The sequence below is a fragment of the Colobus angolensis genome, unplaced genomic scaffold (genome assembly GCF_000951035.1).
Source record: "Colobus angolensis palliatus isolate OR3802 unplaced genomic scaffold, Cang.pa_1.0 Scaffold75, whole genome shotgun sequence".
In the NCBI taxonomy this organism is placed as follows: domain Eukaryota; kingdom Metazoa; phylum Chordata; class Mammalia; order Primates; family Cercopithecidae; genus Colobus; species Colobus angolensis.
The window spans coordinates 2,720,900-2,737,081 of NW_012121265.1; the positions used below are offsets into that span (position 1 = coordinate 2,720,900).

At 38.1% G+C, this 16,182-nt stretch overlaps 1 protein-coding gene and 1 pseudogene across 1 annotated transcript in view; one reads left to right on the forward strand and one right to left on the reverse strand.

The window, feature by feature from the left end:
• PNLIPRP3 (pancreatic lipase-related protein 3) overlaps window positions 1–15,744 on the reverse strand; it is a 48,473-nt gene extending 32,729 nt beyond the window's left edge. Inside the window, exons 1-3 of the mRNA XM_011927822.1 lie at window positions 15,549–15,744; window positions 6,667–6,821; window positions 344–463 (exon numbers count right to left, since the gene is read on the reverse strand). Of these exons, the coding sequence (XP_011783212.1) occupies window positions 344–463; window positions 6,667–6,821; window positions 15,549–15,597 (324 nt within the window). The 5' untranslated portion in view covers window positions 15,598–15,744. The remainder of the gene's footprint in view (window positions 1–343; window positions 464–6,666; window positions 6,822–15,548) is intronic.
• Window positions 3,531–4,121, forward strand: LOC105501776 (annotated as a pseudogene).
• Window positions 15,745–16,182: the final 438 nt, after the last annotated feature.

Sequence of the window (16,182 nt, forward strand, 5' to 3'; positions counted from 1 at the left end):
GTCTATTAATCTTAAGTATAGGAGAGAAAGATTAATTTTGTCGAGTTAACTTGGAAATGGTTTTTCTTAAATTAAATGAGAAATTGATCATACCATTTAATCTTCTGTCAAGAGAAGAATTTATTCAAAAGTGATTATACAAATTTGCTCCCCTTGTAATCCGTGCAATTTATAATAAAAATAAATGGGAAATGGATAATTCATTTGAGGCCCTGTAACACGGATAATTGTGGATAACTGAATGGAAGATTTCCATGAATATACATCAATACCTTGCAAAGTACATTCATGTTAAACATAAAGCTCGCATGCTAGTGTAAAGAGGAGTTTATTCATGTCATACATTGCACATGTCTCTCTGCCATTTGCCATCTGTTTTCCATCCAGCTATGTTGATACGGGTGATCTTGTCTGTTCCAAAATATGAGGCTTGGATAGTTGAAGAATTAACCGCACTGATCTCCTGTTTCAAGCAGAAAGAGATTAAGGAAAAATAGTAACTAAAAATTATTTAATAGTTAGTAGACCTATTCCAAAGCTGCTCAAAAGTGTTTCACTAAATTTGATTTTTAATAACCTTCTTTAATATATTTTTACTAAATAGTTACTGCTACATACTATAAAAGTACCATAAATTATTTTTATTATTATTTAGAGACAGGGTCTCACTGTGTTGCCCAGGCTGAAGTGCAATGACTCCATCATAACTCACTGCAGTTGCAAACTCCTGGGCTTAAGCCATCTGACCACCTCAGCCTCCTCAGTAGTTGGACTACAGACACTTGCCACCACACATGGCTTATTATAAACAATTTTTTTTTTTAGAGACAGGGTCTCACTATGTTGCCTAGGCTGATCTTGAACTCCTGGCCTCAAGTGATCTTCCTACCTCAGCCTCCTGAGTCGCTGGGATTATAGGCATGAGCCACCACATCTAGCTCAAAAAATTAATGCATCATATAATGCAGTATACAAATTCAACACAAGGAGAGAAAAAAATCTTTTATTTTTAAAGTAATGTTTGCAAGACAACGTAGGGAAGTTTAAATTAGAATTTCAATAAATCTTACTTTTGTATAACATTTCTCAGTGATCAGTGTAATTCATGAGAATTAAAACATGCCTAGAAGCATGCCAAAAACATGGCAAAAATGGAGGTTGTCCACCCCACTTTATGAGTAAGGAATTGAGGTCAGAATCTCATCACATGAAATATACCAGCATATTAGAGACAATTTTATATGACTATTTCAAATATTCCTTTGTATTTCTTGTATTTTGTTGGATTGCCTTAACAACAAAACTCTCAAAGACTTTAGGAGACTATACATTTAAGTGATTTTGTTATTTAAAACAATAAAAGGCACAGGTATAAGCGATTTTATTGGAAAAAATGAGTACTTAAATCAGCAAATAGCAAGTCTGACAGTGGTGAATCCTATAATCTGGAAGCAGTACATTTAGATATTTATGAAATTCAAACAAAGAGCCTATTTCTGGCTACCTGTGTTTAATAGTAATGCAATTAATCATACAATTTGCTGGCTAGGTAAAGTGTCTCCAAGACTGTAAGCTAATGGTTATGAGAGTCATACGCTGGCTTGCTCAGTAATTATAATAGCTAACACTCCTGTCTGTCTATTTGCCAGGCATTGTTCTAAGCACTTTATGGAGTAGCTCATTTAACTCTCACAACACTGTGAGGTAGCTACTAATTTTAAAAATTAGAAAAGGGGACACTGAGGGGCCAAGTAACTTGCCAAAAAGTACTGCAGCTAATGAATCCTGGAGCCAGGGTTCAAATCCACATGGCCTTTGAAGTTAGGTGCTTAACCACTGGGCTGTCAAGTCATGTTCTGATTCTGGTTTTCTCTGCTGATAGGGCCCAAACCAGATGTGGGATTTGCTGAAGTGGGCAATAAAATCAATTGTCTTCAGGCCTTCTAGGAAGCATTTTTCTGCTAAATAATCCAATCCAAGTACAAAAGCATGATTCCATCTACGTATCTAAGAGACTCCAGATGCTCACTCATTTCAACTCTCTTAGGCCCAGCTGGAGCGCCTCAAACACCTACTATAGTCCCGTTTCTACATCAGAAAAACCTTTTGGAGGGAATTTAATCTGAAAAAAATTGTTTATTCTTTTCTCAACATGAGAATAGTTTGAATAGGTGAGACCTCAAGCAAACTTCCAAGTGGCATTCTAACAGATATTGTGGGGTCTGAGTATCTGTTGTCATGCTAGTGTAAAGAGGAGCTCATCACGCATTGCACGTGTCTGTCTGCCATCTGCCATCTGGTGTCCATCCAGGTATGCTGATATGGGTAATCTTGTCTGAGATCACTGAGGAGTTTCATCAAGTAGCATAGGTGGAGAAAACACTTTGGTTCACTTCACATTCACACTGGCACAACCCTCTAAAGTAGCTTGTCAACACAAACATGGGAAACTCCGTACAGCATCATGGGATCAAAAGAAGACAGCTTAGATTCTGCTGCCACAAGGATAGAAACCTGGAAATGATGCCAATATCGAACAGAATAGGTTATCGAGAGGAAGAGTTAATTAAAGTATCAAGGTTTATCTGGGCCTTTTAGCATTCTTTGACTGAGTAGACATGAAGCATAATAGGTATGAGATCAATCTATTCTGAAGACTACATTTCCAGTGGTATCATCTCTAGCAAGTACAAAATAGTTACCAGTTAGGTATGTTCTAACCTTGACTAAAGCTGCAGACACAGAAACTACTGGAAGTGTGCAACATGTCCATCACCACCAGTGACTGCATAAGTCACTATAGGTTAAGGTGTCATGGATTCATGGGTGAAGTAGGTTGGTTTTATTCTCACAGAAAGGTAAAAAGGTAGCTGTAAAGACCTGTGACTTCCAGGAGACCAAGTTTATTGTACCACACCACATTTACCTTTGACAATTCCTCACTTGGAGAAGGGAGTATGTTAACTGTATAGAGTTAATTTCTGATTTGTTTATAAATGAGTCCAATTCATATAACATATGAGTCAGGCCTGTGGAAATCCTTATTTTAATTACACACCTTGACTCATCCTATATCACAGTTGTTAGAAAAACACTTTAACAGCAAACAATAGGCTTCCATCCATTACAAAATTCAGATACATATCTGGTTTAATTACACAGGATTCTTTCCAAATGGAGGGAAGTGGGGAAGGTGTGAAGAACATTATTTAGGGAAGTATTTAGTTTTCCAATTTTCTTTTCATTGGCAAGAGGACCCAGCTTCACCTAAACACTGTCTTTATCACCTTCTGTTTTACTGACCGTGCTCCAAAGAATTCAAGTGCATAGCCACTTACATAAAAGGATAAAAGGATCCATGAGCCTGATTAGCCCTAAGAGTGAAGATCAGGGAATAGAGTTAGTCCTAAGTGGATAAATATGCCCTGAATGTCCTAAAAGGCAGAGAAGCTGCCCCCAAATACTTGTATTCAGCATAGATTCTCTTCACTTAAAAAAAAGTTAATCTACTAGCGAACAATACAGTCAGGATGGCTGAAGGTGACCCCAAGAAAACAAAGGGCAAGATGTCTGTTTATGCCTTCTTACATGTGCAGAGAAGAACATAAGAAGAAAAACCCAGAGGTCCCTGTCAATTTTGCAGAATTTTCCAAGAAGTGCTCTAAGAGGTGGAAGATAATGTCCAGGAAAGAGAAATCTAAATTTGATGAAATGGCAAAGGTGATTGAAGTGCGCTATGATCGGGAAATGAAGGATTATAGACCAGTTAAGGGAGGCAAGAAGAAGGATCCTAATGCCCCCAAAAGGCCACTGTCTGTATTCTTCCTGTTCTATTCAGAGTTCTGCGCCAAGATCAAATCCACAAACCCTGGCATCTCTATTGGAGACGTGGCAAAAAAGCTGGGTGAGATGTGGAATAACTTAAATGACAGCAAAAAAGCAGCCTTACATCGCTAAGGCGGCAAAGCTGAAGAAGAAGTATGAGAAGGATGTTGCTGACTCTTAAGTCGAAAGTAAAGTTTGATGGCACATAGCTTCCTGCTAAAGTTGCCTGGGAAAAGGTGGAAGAGGAAGATGAAGAAGACGGAGAGGAAGAGGAGGAGGAGGGGGAGGAGGAATAAAGAAACTGTTTATCTGTCTCCTTGTGAATACTTAAGAGTAGGCGAGCCCTGTAATTGACACATTTCTTATTTGAGAAGTGTCTGTTGCCCACATTAGGTTTAATTACAGAGTTTGATCATGATCATATTGTAGTCTCTGAAAGTGCTCTAGAAATAGTCAGTGGTTTACATGAAGTGGCCACAGGTTTCTGGAGCACCCTGAAACTGTATGAAAGTTGTACATATTTCCAAACATTTTTAAAATGAAAATGCAAAGAAAGTTAAGATATACATGGCATTAAAATCAACATTTTAACCATTTTAAAGGGTAAACTCAGTGGCATTAAGTCATTCATGTTGTCATGCAGCTATCACTACCATCTTTCTCCAGAACTGTTTCATCACCCCAAACTAAAAGTCTGTACCCATTAAACAGGAACTCTCCATTACCTACTCCAGGTATCTCCTATAAATGAAATCATAGATTATTTGTCCCTTGGTGTCTGGCTTATTAGCAAAATGTTTTGAAGAGTTATCCACGGTATATTATGTATTAGCATTTCTCTTCTTTTTAAAGCTGAGTAATATTCCTCTCTTTACTTCTTGATAATTATAAAACTCACACTTTTGAGGAATATTTCTTTATAAGGTCTCTATACCCATAGTAAGAACTTTTTTTCCTTGTTCTAGAGACAGCCACATCTACAGAATTGGTCAAATTCATATAGCATATGGGTCAGGCCTGGGGAAATCCTTGTTTTAAGTACAGAACTTGATTTATCCTATATCTTAGTTGTTGAAAAACACTTTAACAGCAAACAATCGGGCTTGTATCCATTACAAAATTCAGGTACAGATCTGGTTTAATTACACATGATTCTTTCCAAATGGAGGGAAGTGGAGAAGGTGTGAAGGACATTATTTAGGGAAATACTCATCTACGGATGGCAAATTTCGGTAAAGAGTAGTGTATACATATGTATGTGTGTCTGGTGAGTAGAGAGCTACAAATCAGACCATATTTGTATGGTAGGAAGGCATAGGAGAAGGCTGTCTTGGCTGGCAAGGCCCATTAGTATGTGATGGGCCTGATGGAAAGTAAGTCCCAAGGTTACAGATTCAGGTAAAGACTGGAAATGATCTTCTCTGGCCCCCCTTCTGTCCTGCTCCCTAAATATAGATCCTCCATCCACTCCTAGTCCTGCCCTCGTTTCTCTGCTTCTGAGATTTCATGTATTCTTTGGGTTTCAATTTTCAACTCCAGCCAGAAGACTTTTGAATCTTTTTCTCCAGTTCTGGACTGCCTGCTTGGCTGTCAGACTAACATCTCCAATAGGTTGCTCAAGCCTCACCTGTCCAGAATCTAACTCCTCTTTTATCCTCAATTTTTTTGATAAGAGGGTTATCATTTTCCCAATCATTTACGTGTGAAATCTCAGACTAGTTTATGATGTTTATCATGTTGATTTTCTATTATCATACTCACTTTCATTACTGCAGTTCAGGTGTGTTTCCCATGTGTGATCCAAACTGCACTATAACTTTCTATTTAACACTGTCAAATGGAACTTTCTGTGATGATGGAAATATTCTATATCTGTACTGTCCAGTATGGTAGCCACTAGCCACATGTGGCTCTTGAGCACTTGAAATGTGGCTGGTGTGGCTGATGAACTGAGTTTTTAATTTGATTTAATTGTTAATAGTCACATGTGGCCAGTGGCTATTATGTTAGCACAGTTCTAAGTGGTCTCATAGTCACCTCTGATCTCTTCCAGCTTCAGACAAGAGAGCAACTGCAGCCACAATAAATGCCCTAAAGCAGCTCTGAAAAGCTCTCAGTGGAGCCTCATGATTTACAGGAGGAAGTACAAACTCCACAGGAAGGAACAAAATTTGTTCCTCAACTACTTTTCTAACTAACCTTACTTTTGAAGACTCCTTCTGTACCCCTAGTCTAACCCAACGCATCATCCATCAGATGTGCCTGTGGTTTCTCTTCTTTATGTTCATGCCACTTCCTTTGCCATTACCCTGCTTACCTCTGCTCGTGAGCATCTTGCCCATCCTGCAGGATACACCTCAAGCACATGTCCTCCTCAAAATGTTACCTGGTTCCATCCCTGACCTCAACGTGAGCTCTTCTTCACTTTGTTCCCAGAGTCTTTCAGTTGCATCTTACATCACCGATCATAATTTGTGTTGCAAGAAAGGTATTTGTTTATATATGCCATTTCTTCCACTGTAATAAACTCAAGACTGTTCTGTTTATTCAATCCAATAGATAATAGGCATTGTTGCTTATCCACAGTCTTACAGATGGAAGGTTCTCAGTTAGTACATTGACTGAACACAATGTCTTTTACCTCTTATGAAATAACAACATAAGAGCAATCTTCATATTTAAATCAGATATATCAAAACAGATAATATAGAACAGATAACATACAAAACAATCTGACTCATAATACTGAAAAGAAATGTTACCGTATCTATGTCTTCTGTATCTATAGGCAAATCTTATATTTTAGAATAATCCATGTGTGAAGGCTGCAAGTTAGCTTACCTGATAGGCATTGGGACTGTGTATAGTGTAGAGCAGGAAACGAGTGTTTATCTTCTCTGGAGACCAGGGTAAACCTACCAACTCTGTTGAGAAAGTCCTGGTCCATGGTAAACCATCTTTGAAACACCCTAACCTTTCATAGCAAACTTCTTTTCCTGCAGCAGAAAGGTGGAGTGTCAGTAATAGAGGAACCAGGCTTATACAGAGAGGCTGTGTTTCTCACTATGAGCTAAAGTAGGCTTTAATTTCGGAAATTAACCCCTTATTGAATTTATGGCTAGAAAATATTTTCTCCCATTCTATAGGGTTGCCTTTTCATTTTGTTGATTAGTTCCTTTACTGTGCAGAAGTTTTTTGTTTAATGCAATCCCACTCATTTATTTATTTTACTTTTGTTGTCTATGCTTTTGTTGTCATATTAAAAAAAAAATCATTGCTAAAGCCAGCAACAAGGAGATTTTTCCTATGTTTTCTCCTAGGAGTTATATAATTTCAAGTCTTACATTTAAGTCTTTATTCCAAGTTAATTTTGTATATGGCATAAGATAAGAGTTCAATTTCATTCTTTTGTGTGTGGATATCCAATACTCCCAACACCATTTGTTGAACAAGCCTATCATTGTATATCCTTGGCACCCTTGTCAAAGACTAGCTGACCATATACACATGGGTTTATAATTTTGTATATGGCATAAGGGTTCAATTTTATTATTTTGTATGTGGATATCCAATTTTCCCAACACCATTTGGTGAAGAAGTCAATCGTTTCCTCATTGTATATTCTTGGCACCCTTGTCAAAGACTAGTTGACCATATACACATGGGTGTATTTCTGGACCCTCTACTCTGTTCCATTTGTTTGTGTGTCTGTTTTTATGTCAGTATCACACTGTCTTGATTAATATAGTTTTGTAGTAAGTATAGTTTTGAATCAGGAAGTGTGCTGCTTCCAGCTTTGTTCTTCTTTCTTAAGATTGCTTTGTTATTTGGAGTCTTTTGTGGTTCCACGTTAATACCTAAGGAACTCACACAACTCAATAGCAAAAAATAAAATAACTAAATTTAAAAATAGGCAAGGACCTGGACAGACATTTTCCTTAAGAAGCATAAAAATGGCCAACAGCCATATGAAAAGATGCTCAACATTGTGAATCACTATGAAAATGTAAATCAAAACCTTAATGAGATATCATCCCACACTTGTTAGGATGGTACTGGCCACATTCCAGCCCCAGCAAAGCTCAGCCAGAAGGGCAGGCTTGAAGCCAAGCGATAACAGCTCAATAACCCAGCACATGCCACTCTTCACTTTGTCTCACCTCTTCCTCCAATGCGGTCAATAACACTGTTTTGTTTTTGTTTGTTTGTTTGTTTGCTCATTTATTGACTTCTATTATAAATTTAAATAGTAACTTTCTATTTTTTGATCCATACATCATATTTGTTAGAACTTGACTCCCAGTTTCCTAAGAGGAAGGTTTTAGTGGTACTCCCTCTCCCTCTCTGCCTCCCTTCCAGCTTCCAAGGTCTGTCAGCTTCATAATGTTGCTTTCATGCTATCAAGATTGATAATATTCAGACTTTGCTCTATAGGCATAATTAATCCTTCCGTGTTTTGTCTACAGGCTGACTCCAAAAAGTTGAGAATCAATGAACAGAATTTATATTATTATGACTAGATAAATATTTTTGCCTTCAGTCAACTCACATGCTATAATTACATTTCCTTTTCTGCACTTTCATTGTTCAGACACTCATTCCCTTCAAAGGAGACAATTCAAATGAATTGTCTTTCCTAATATTTGAATTACTCAGGATCAGTGTCATTGTAGTTTACTCCATATTTGGATTATGTCTTTCTTGTACTGTTTGTGTTTCCCTGTATTCTCTGGTTGCCTTTTTTTCTCTTCCTGGAAGAATGAACATGTGCCTTCTTCAATATATTCCTACTATATTGCAGCTTCTTAATATATCTCCTGCCTGGAATCTATTCTGATCCTTTTCTAATTTGAACCGTGACTACATAGTTGGATCATGGCTTTTTAAAACAGCCTTCTGTTTTCCCTAGAATGCCCAGCTGCTTTTATTTTTTGCATTCTGTTGCTTTTTTTCTCCAGGTTCTCAACTACATTATTCAGTCTATGGATTTTAAAATGAAGATTTTAAAAACTAGTCCTTATTTTCTGTGTTTATCGCTTACCAGGGTTATCTGCCACTGTGCTCTTTTTTCCATAAGGAAATACTCACAGAGAGTGTAAAGTTAAAGGAAAATAGATGTGATAAAGCAGACTGAGTGACATTATAAGGTATTAAAGCTACTTCAGAAAAAATTGAAAGATTAATAGTTCTGTAAAAATAATGTTTGCTATAAAATTAATATATTGAAATTGGATCAATAACTTAAGTGGCCAATAATAAAGGATATAGTTTTAAAATTATGGTATTGAGGAATATTATGCAGCCATTAAAAACATTTATAGAGAATTGGTAATAATATCTGTAATGGAAAAAAATAAAATTAAAAGAAAGTGTTCCAAAATATTAATGGTGAATCCCAGTGGTTTTTATTTTCTTATTTATACTTGTCTATGTTATAAAATTTTCAGTAATAAATATGAATTACCTTTATAATAATGAAAAAGTCACAAAAGGACAGAAAGAGTACTTCTTTACCAAATGATGCCCAGTCTGGTTTTTCCTTTTTGTCTTACTACTGCTAATAAAAAATACCAAAAACAGATTTAGCCTTATGTGTTGTACATATGAAAAAATGACAAAATGAAGACTTAGAAAAAGTGATGATCTAAGTGAAATGTATTGCTATTTGTGGCAGGAACATAACTGAACCCTTATCCCGGTGACTCTATCACTAAGTGGAATTGGGAGGTATAGCTTAGCCTTTGCTAGGTTATGTTGTGGTAATAAACAGCCCCCCACATCTCACTGGCTTACAAAAATTAAGGTTTATTTGTTGCTCATGTTATCCTTTGGCTGCAGTGGTCTTAGATTTGGCCTAGCTCTGATTTTCCAGTCTTCTGCATTGCAGGACCCAAGCTAAATGAGCAGGCTCTGTTTTGAGCATGTGTCTCTTGGGGTAGAGGAAAAGGATGCAACTGGGGAACCATGCAAAGGCTCTTAAAGGTGTCTAGACTTAGAATGCTCTCTTCCATGTCATGTGGCCAAAGGAAAATGTGTATAAGGGTCTTACAGGGATGGAGAGTCAATATGGGGAACAACAATACAATCTACACACTACAGAAGGGTATGTAGATTTCAGTTTCTGGAAGTACCACCAGTATGACAACCTCACATGTTCTACAAGAATGAAAACCTGTTATTTTAATTTGCATTTATTTATCAGAAACTTTGAATATCCTTTTGTGCATTTCTGACAATTTGTACCTCTTCTGCGGATGAGATATTTGTGTCCTATGCATATTTTGCTTTTTTCTTTTCTTTTCTTTTTTGAGATGGAATCTCGCTCTGTTGCCCAGGCTGGAGTGCAGTGGCACGATCTCAGCTCACTGCAAGCTCCCCCTCCTGGGTTCACGCCATTCTCCTGCCTCAGCCTCCCCAGTAGCTGGGACTACAGGCTCCCGCCACTACGCGTGGCTAATGTTTTGTATTTTTAGTAGGTTTCAATGTGTTAGTGGGGTTTCAATGTGTTAGCCAGGAAGGTCGCCATCTCCTGACCTCGTGATCTGCACACCTCGGCCCCCCAGAGTGCTGGGATTATAGGCGTGAGCCACCACGCCTGGCATTTTATTTTATTTCTTTGAGATGAAGTCTCACTCTGTCGCCCAGGCTGGAGTGCAGTGGCGCCATCTCGGCTCACTGCAAGCTCCGCCTCCCAGGTTCCGCCATTCTCCTGCCTCAGCCTCCGGAGTAGCTGGGACTACAGGCGCCCGCCACCTCGCCCGGCTAAGTTTTTGTATTTTTAGTAGAGACGGGGTTTCACTATGTTAGCCAGGATGGTCTTGATCTTCTGATCTCGTGATCTGCGCGCCTCAGCCTCCCAAAGTGCTGGGATTACAGGCGTGAGCCACTGTGCCCGGCCTTTATTTTTATTTTTATTACTTAAATGCTTTCTTCGCCTTTACTGATTTATTTCCAGTTTCTTCAGTTCTTGAGTCCTTATATTTTAATATATTATCTAGTTGAAATGCTTTATTTCCCCTTTGGCCTAAGAATTCTTTAAAGAAACATTTGAAAAACAGCATATTAGTGTTAATTGGTTAAGAAATCATGTAAATTGGCATATTAGTTCATATCTTCCTAATTTCCACTTTCTAAAGGAGTCACTTCTCGGTCTTACTGTGAGGAGGCTTTTCCAAAGACGTAAAAAAGCTGGAAAGTAGGTTCGATAATTTCTATTAAAGAAATATTTGCTTGTTTGAGTGCCTCTTATTTGCCAGATGCTCTTAGCACTGGAATTCAGCATTGGAAGAAACAATTATAGCCCTCATCGAGTATATAATCTAGTAGAGGATGTAGAGACAGACAGTAAATAAGAGTAAGTTTTTTGAAAATGGCTACGTTAAAACAGTGACAGGTGCTGGGAGGAACCTAAAGCAGGGAAGGGATGAGGGTGCTTGTGTGTTTAGGTGAGGAGTGGTTTGCAGTTTAAATAGGGTGTCCAGGGTAGCATTTGCATCAAGACCTGAGCGGGAGAGGAGCAAACCACGTGCAGATATGCGGGACAGCATTCCAGACAGAGGGAAGGAAAGTACAAGACTTTGCAAGGAAGCGGAGAGCCTATTGTGATTGAGGAATTAGGAGGCATCCAGACTAGGACCCAGGGAATGGAGACAGGGAGAAGTCATTGCTCCACAATGTCTTATTCTGCAATTTCAAAATCTAAAAATCTCTGGGGAAACATAGTTGCTTTTGCGTTTCTTTATTTATTTGTTTTCTAGTTTGCAGGAACTAATTTGGCAGCAATAACAGACCTAAAGCTATTTATAGTCTTTATCCCATTTAATGTGAGATTAAATTATGTGGGATAATAGGCATGTATTTTACCACATAAATATTCATATGATTAAATATGGGGTGCTGTCCTAGATTTTTCTGGAAATTATGTATTATATATAGTATGTTTACCATAGCATGTTTCTAAAATAATAATTAAAAAAGCTAACATTTGGAATGCATCTGGCCCCCAGGAGTTTGAACAGGGTAGGTGGATGAGTAGCAGGGGACAAGGCTAGGCGGTAACAGAGGGCTGAAGCATGTAGTACTTGGTAGGCCACTGGGAGGACTTTGGCTTCTACTCTGAAGTGAGATGGGAAGCCACTGGAGGACTCTGAACAGAAAAGTGACATGGACTGACTTGGGTTAGCTTCTGTTCAATCGATTCTGAGAAGAGATTGAAGCAGGGCAAGGGTAGAGGAAGAGGTCAGCTAGGAGACTATTATAACATACTATCAGATAAGAGACAATGGTGGCTAAGACTAGGGTGGGAGCAGTGGAGGTGGTTGCAAGTGGTCAGGTTCTGCATAGGTTTTGAAGGAGGATCCAAAGAGATGTGCTGACTAACTGGCGGTGAGGTATGACAGAAAGAAACGTCAAGGATGATGCAAGGTGTTTTGGCCAGAGCACCTGGAAGTCCGTTAGTTGTGAAAACTTTGAGATGAACAGATTTGGGGGTAGATATTGAGAGTTCAGTTTTGGATATGTAGATTCGATATGAATTAGATACCTAAGTGGAGCTGTCTCAGAGGCAGTTGTGTATATGAGACTGGGATTCCAGGGAGAAGTTCAGCTGGAGATATTACACTTGGAAGTCATTAGCTTAAATGGTAGGTACCAGAAGATTGATGGCAATGGACTCTGCTATGGATTTAATAGATGAGATATAGGTAATAACACAAATGAATGTAGACTCAATTGTTAAATTTATGGCAGCTGTGTAATAGATACGTGGTGTGTAGGAGAAATATATGTATTATCTAAATTTTACATAACTATGTATTTTGTTAAAATAACTTCTTATTAGGCAGCGATTTCTCTCCTCAATTCCCTTCTTACCCAGTGTAAATCCTACAGTCAATTATAACCACACCCCTGTACTCTCCTTGAACTTCTCTCCTGTTCTTGCTTCACTTGGCTTAACCATAACTCTGGTTAAGCCCAACACTTCACCTATTTCCTGCCTACACCTGTGCAGCTGAATATGCCTGGAGGAAATCACATACCGTACTGACTATCTCACTTTTAATTTGTGGTTATGAAATTAAAGCAGATCCTAAAGCTGCCTAGCCATCGTATCATATTTTCCCAGGCCCTTCATTTTCCCGGGCTCCTAGGTTATTTCATTCTTTTCCCCTCTCAAACCTCTAACATTTTCATGCCCACCAACCCTCTTGGCTGATGACCCTGTTTCCTATTTCAATAGGAAACCAGAAACAGAGAGAAGGGACCTTTTACAAGTTCCCAGCATGTCTATCCAACTACCTGCAGATACCTGCCCTTCTATTCTGCCTTCACTTTGTTCACAAGAGACGAACTGTCTTTGTCCCTCACAAAGGCAAACCTTTTATCCTATTAGGACTCCATCTTCTCTCACCTACTGAGGGGTAAGACTCAACATTACTCCCTTCTCTTTCTCCTGCTTTACCAACTTTCCTCCTTTCTACTGGATCATTCCTAGCCTCACACAAACATGCTGTTATTTCTTTCATCTTAAATTGACTTCTAGGAGGCTAACTCTCCTAGTTTCCTAACACTTCACTGAGTACTTCTTGGCAGTCTTCTTTGCTAGTTTGCCCTCATCTTCCTGATTTCTCAATGAGGAAGTGTCCTAGGACTCAGTAATTCCATCTTCCTTCTCTACCTGCAGTCACTCCCTTGTTGATCTTGTCTGTATTCATGGCTTTAAACATCATCTCAGCAGATCAGGGTAAGCTGCCTATTGCTTAATTCTGCCTTCACCAGTCTAACTGCTTTCAACATTCAATTAGGACTGTCCTGGGACAGGAGAATCATGCAAAATAGAACATGGTCCTTGAAATATGAAAACTAATGCTAGTCCTATCTCCTTCATTTTTTATCCAATAGAGAAGAGCTGGAGGTCAGACACTAAAAAATACTGAACTGAAAGTCAAGATTGGCCAATTCCACCAGCTAGCGCCAAGATGTTACACAATGAATCTCTCTGTTTTGTTTTCTTCACCTGTGTAAATAAGAACGGACACTTATTGATTGCTCACTACTAATATGTCTCAAATCCCATACCAAGCATTTTACATGAATTACAGGTTGAGTATCCCTTATCCAAAATGTTTGAGACCAGAAGTGTTTCAGATTTTGGGTTTTGGAATGTTTGCCTATACACAATAAGATATATTGGGGACAGGGCCCAAGTCTTAATACAAAATTCATTTCTGTTTCATATATACCTTGTACACATAGGCTAAAGGTAATTTTATACAGTATTTTAATAATTTTGTGCATGAAACAAAGTTTGTGTTAAGTATTTATATGTGAAATATTCTACTTGTGGCATCATATTAGTGCTCAAAATGTTTCAGAGTTTGGAGAAGTTTAGATTTCAGATTTTTGGGTTAGAAATGGTCAACTTGCATCTTATTTAATTTGCACAACCCTATAATGTTATTTTGGTTACTGTCCTGTTTTTACAGATGAATCAACTGAGGCTTAGAAAGGTTAAGTATTTGTTTAAAGTTAAGTAACTGCCAAGCAGCAGAACGAGGACTAAAACCCAAGAAGATTCATAATTCAAACCGGTGGTTGAACTGAATGTTAGATGTGATGACTCTCTTCTTACCACCATACTATTTCAACCAACTACATGATATTTACAACAAAGGGGTGGATGTCATTCAGCATTGAAATTATTTGATTCCAGTTTGGTTAAAATAAATCAACTAATTTTAGTGTTTGTTTATAGGCACAATATTAAACATGGATGGTAAAAGTAGCCCAAACCACTAACTCCTTACACAGTAATGTCTAAGGAGTCCATATATAAAGGGCAAACATGTCAATGAACGTTGAGTTAATGTTTAAGAAATGTCTGCAGACTAATATCCTTCCAGAAAACTGACTCAAGTGGAAAAAAAGAACATTCCAATTGACACTAATAATTAGTTAATTCATTCAATTATTGAGTATCTACTATGAGTCAGCTACTGAATTTGGAGATTTGTGTATATTTTCTCATTTATTGCTATGTACCCATCTTAGAAATGAAGAAATTCAGACTTTAATGTCTAAGCCCATAAGACTAGTAAATGGGCCGGGCGTGGTGGCTCAAGCCTGTAATCCCAGCACTTTGGGAGGCCGAGACGGGCGGATCACGAGGTCAGGAGATCGAGACCATCCTGGCTAACCCGGTGAAACTCCGTCTCTACTAAAAAAATACAAAAAACTAGCTGGGTGAGGTGGCGGGCGCCTGTAGTCCCAGCTACTCGGGAGGCTGAGGCAGGAGAATGGCGTGAACCCGGGAGGCGGAGCTTGCAGTGAGCTGAGATCCCCCCACTGCACTCCAGCCTGGGTGACAGAGCGAGACTCTGTCTCAAAAAAAAAAAAAAAAAAGACTAGTAAGTGGCAGAGCTAGGAGCCCACAAGACTGTCCAGCAACTCTTTTATATTGTTGGAAATATATGCTTCTTTATGTTCATAAGACTCATTCAGTATTAAGTGATGCACTTGTCCATTGATAATTTTATGATAAATGAAAAAATAAATATGAAGAAATATAAACAGCCAATATTTTAAACATATTCATAAAAACAATAAACTACTTAGGAATGAAGTTAGCAATAGTAATTTCTAAATAATAAGTTCATGCCTATTACATTTCAGATGTAAGTATACTCATTATTTTTAAAGAACTTACTATAAATTATGAATCTTACCTCTTGATGTGCCAAAGAACAAGAATGCAACAATCCAAATTCCAAGCATCTAAGCTGATTTTTTAAATCACATAAGAATCTTCTTGAAGATCTTTACTTGTAAAGTCACCTCACTATTAAAATACTAAGTGGTTTTCTTCACAATGATGCAACTCAATGTTTAAACTCTACATTTAGAAGAACATGTTATTCCACCTTATGCTCTGCAAAGTAAATAAAATTATCGGGGTGTGCCTTACATCTTGTGGTTGGTAATGGAAACTTCCAAGCTTTTGCTGTTTCATTATTAGTAATATTTTGGTTAAGCACAAACTGAGTCACTCTTGAAAGTTACAAGATACTAGATAATAAGCATTTAGAAGTTCATATTTTTTTCCAAAGCAGGATTAGACACTTTCAGAATTTTTTTTTCCTAACACATTTCTGTGTGTAAGCATCCCACTTAATACAAGCAGACCCTGCTACAAGGTGTTCCAAGTTCAATAACAAACATAGCTAATCTTTTCCTCTTACCTGTGTGGCAGTATAATATGGGAGTTATCATTATTGTCTTCAGAGCCCGAATCCCGGGTCCAAATTCTGCCTCTGCCACTTATTAGCAGTGTGACCTTGGGCTAGTAAGCCTCACTATTCC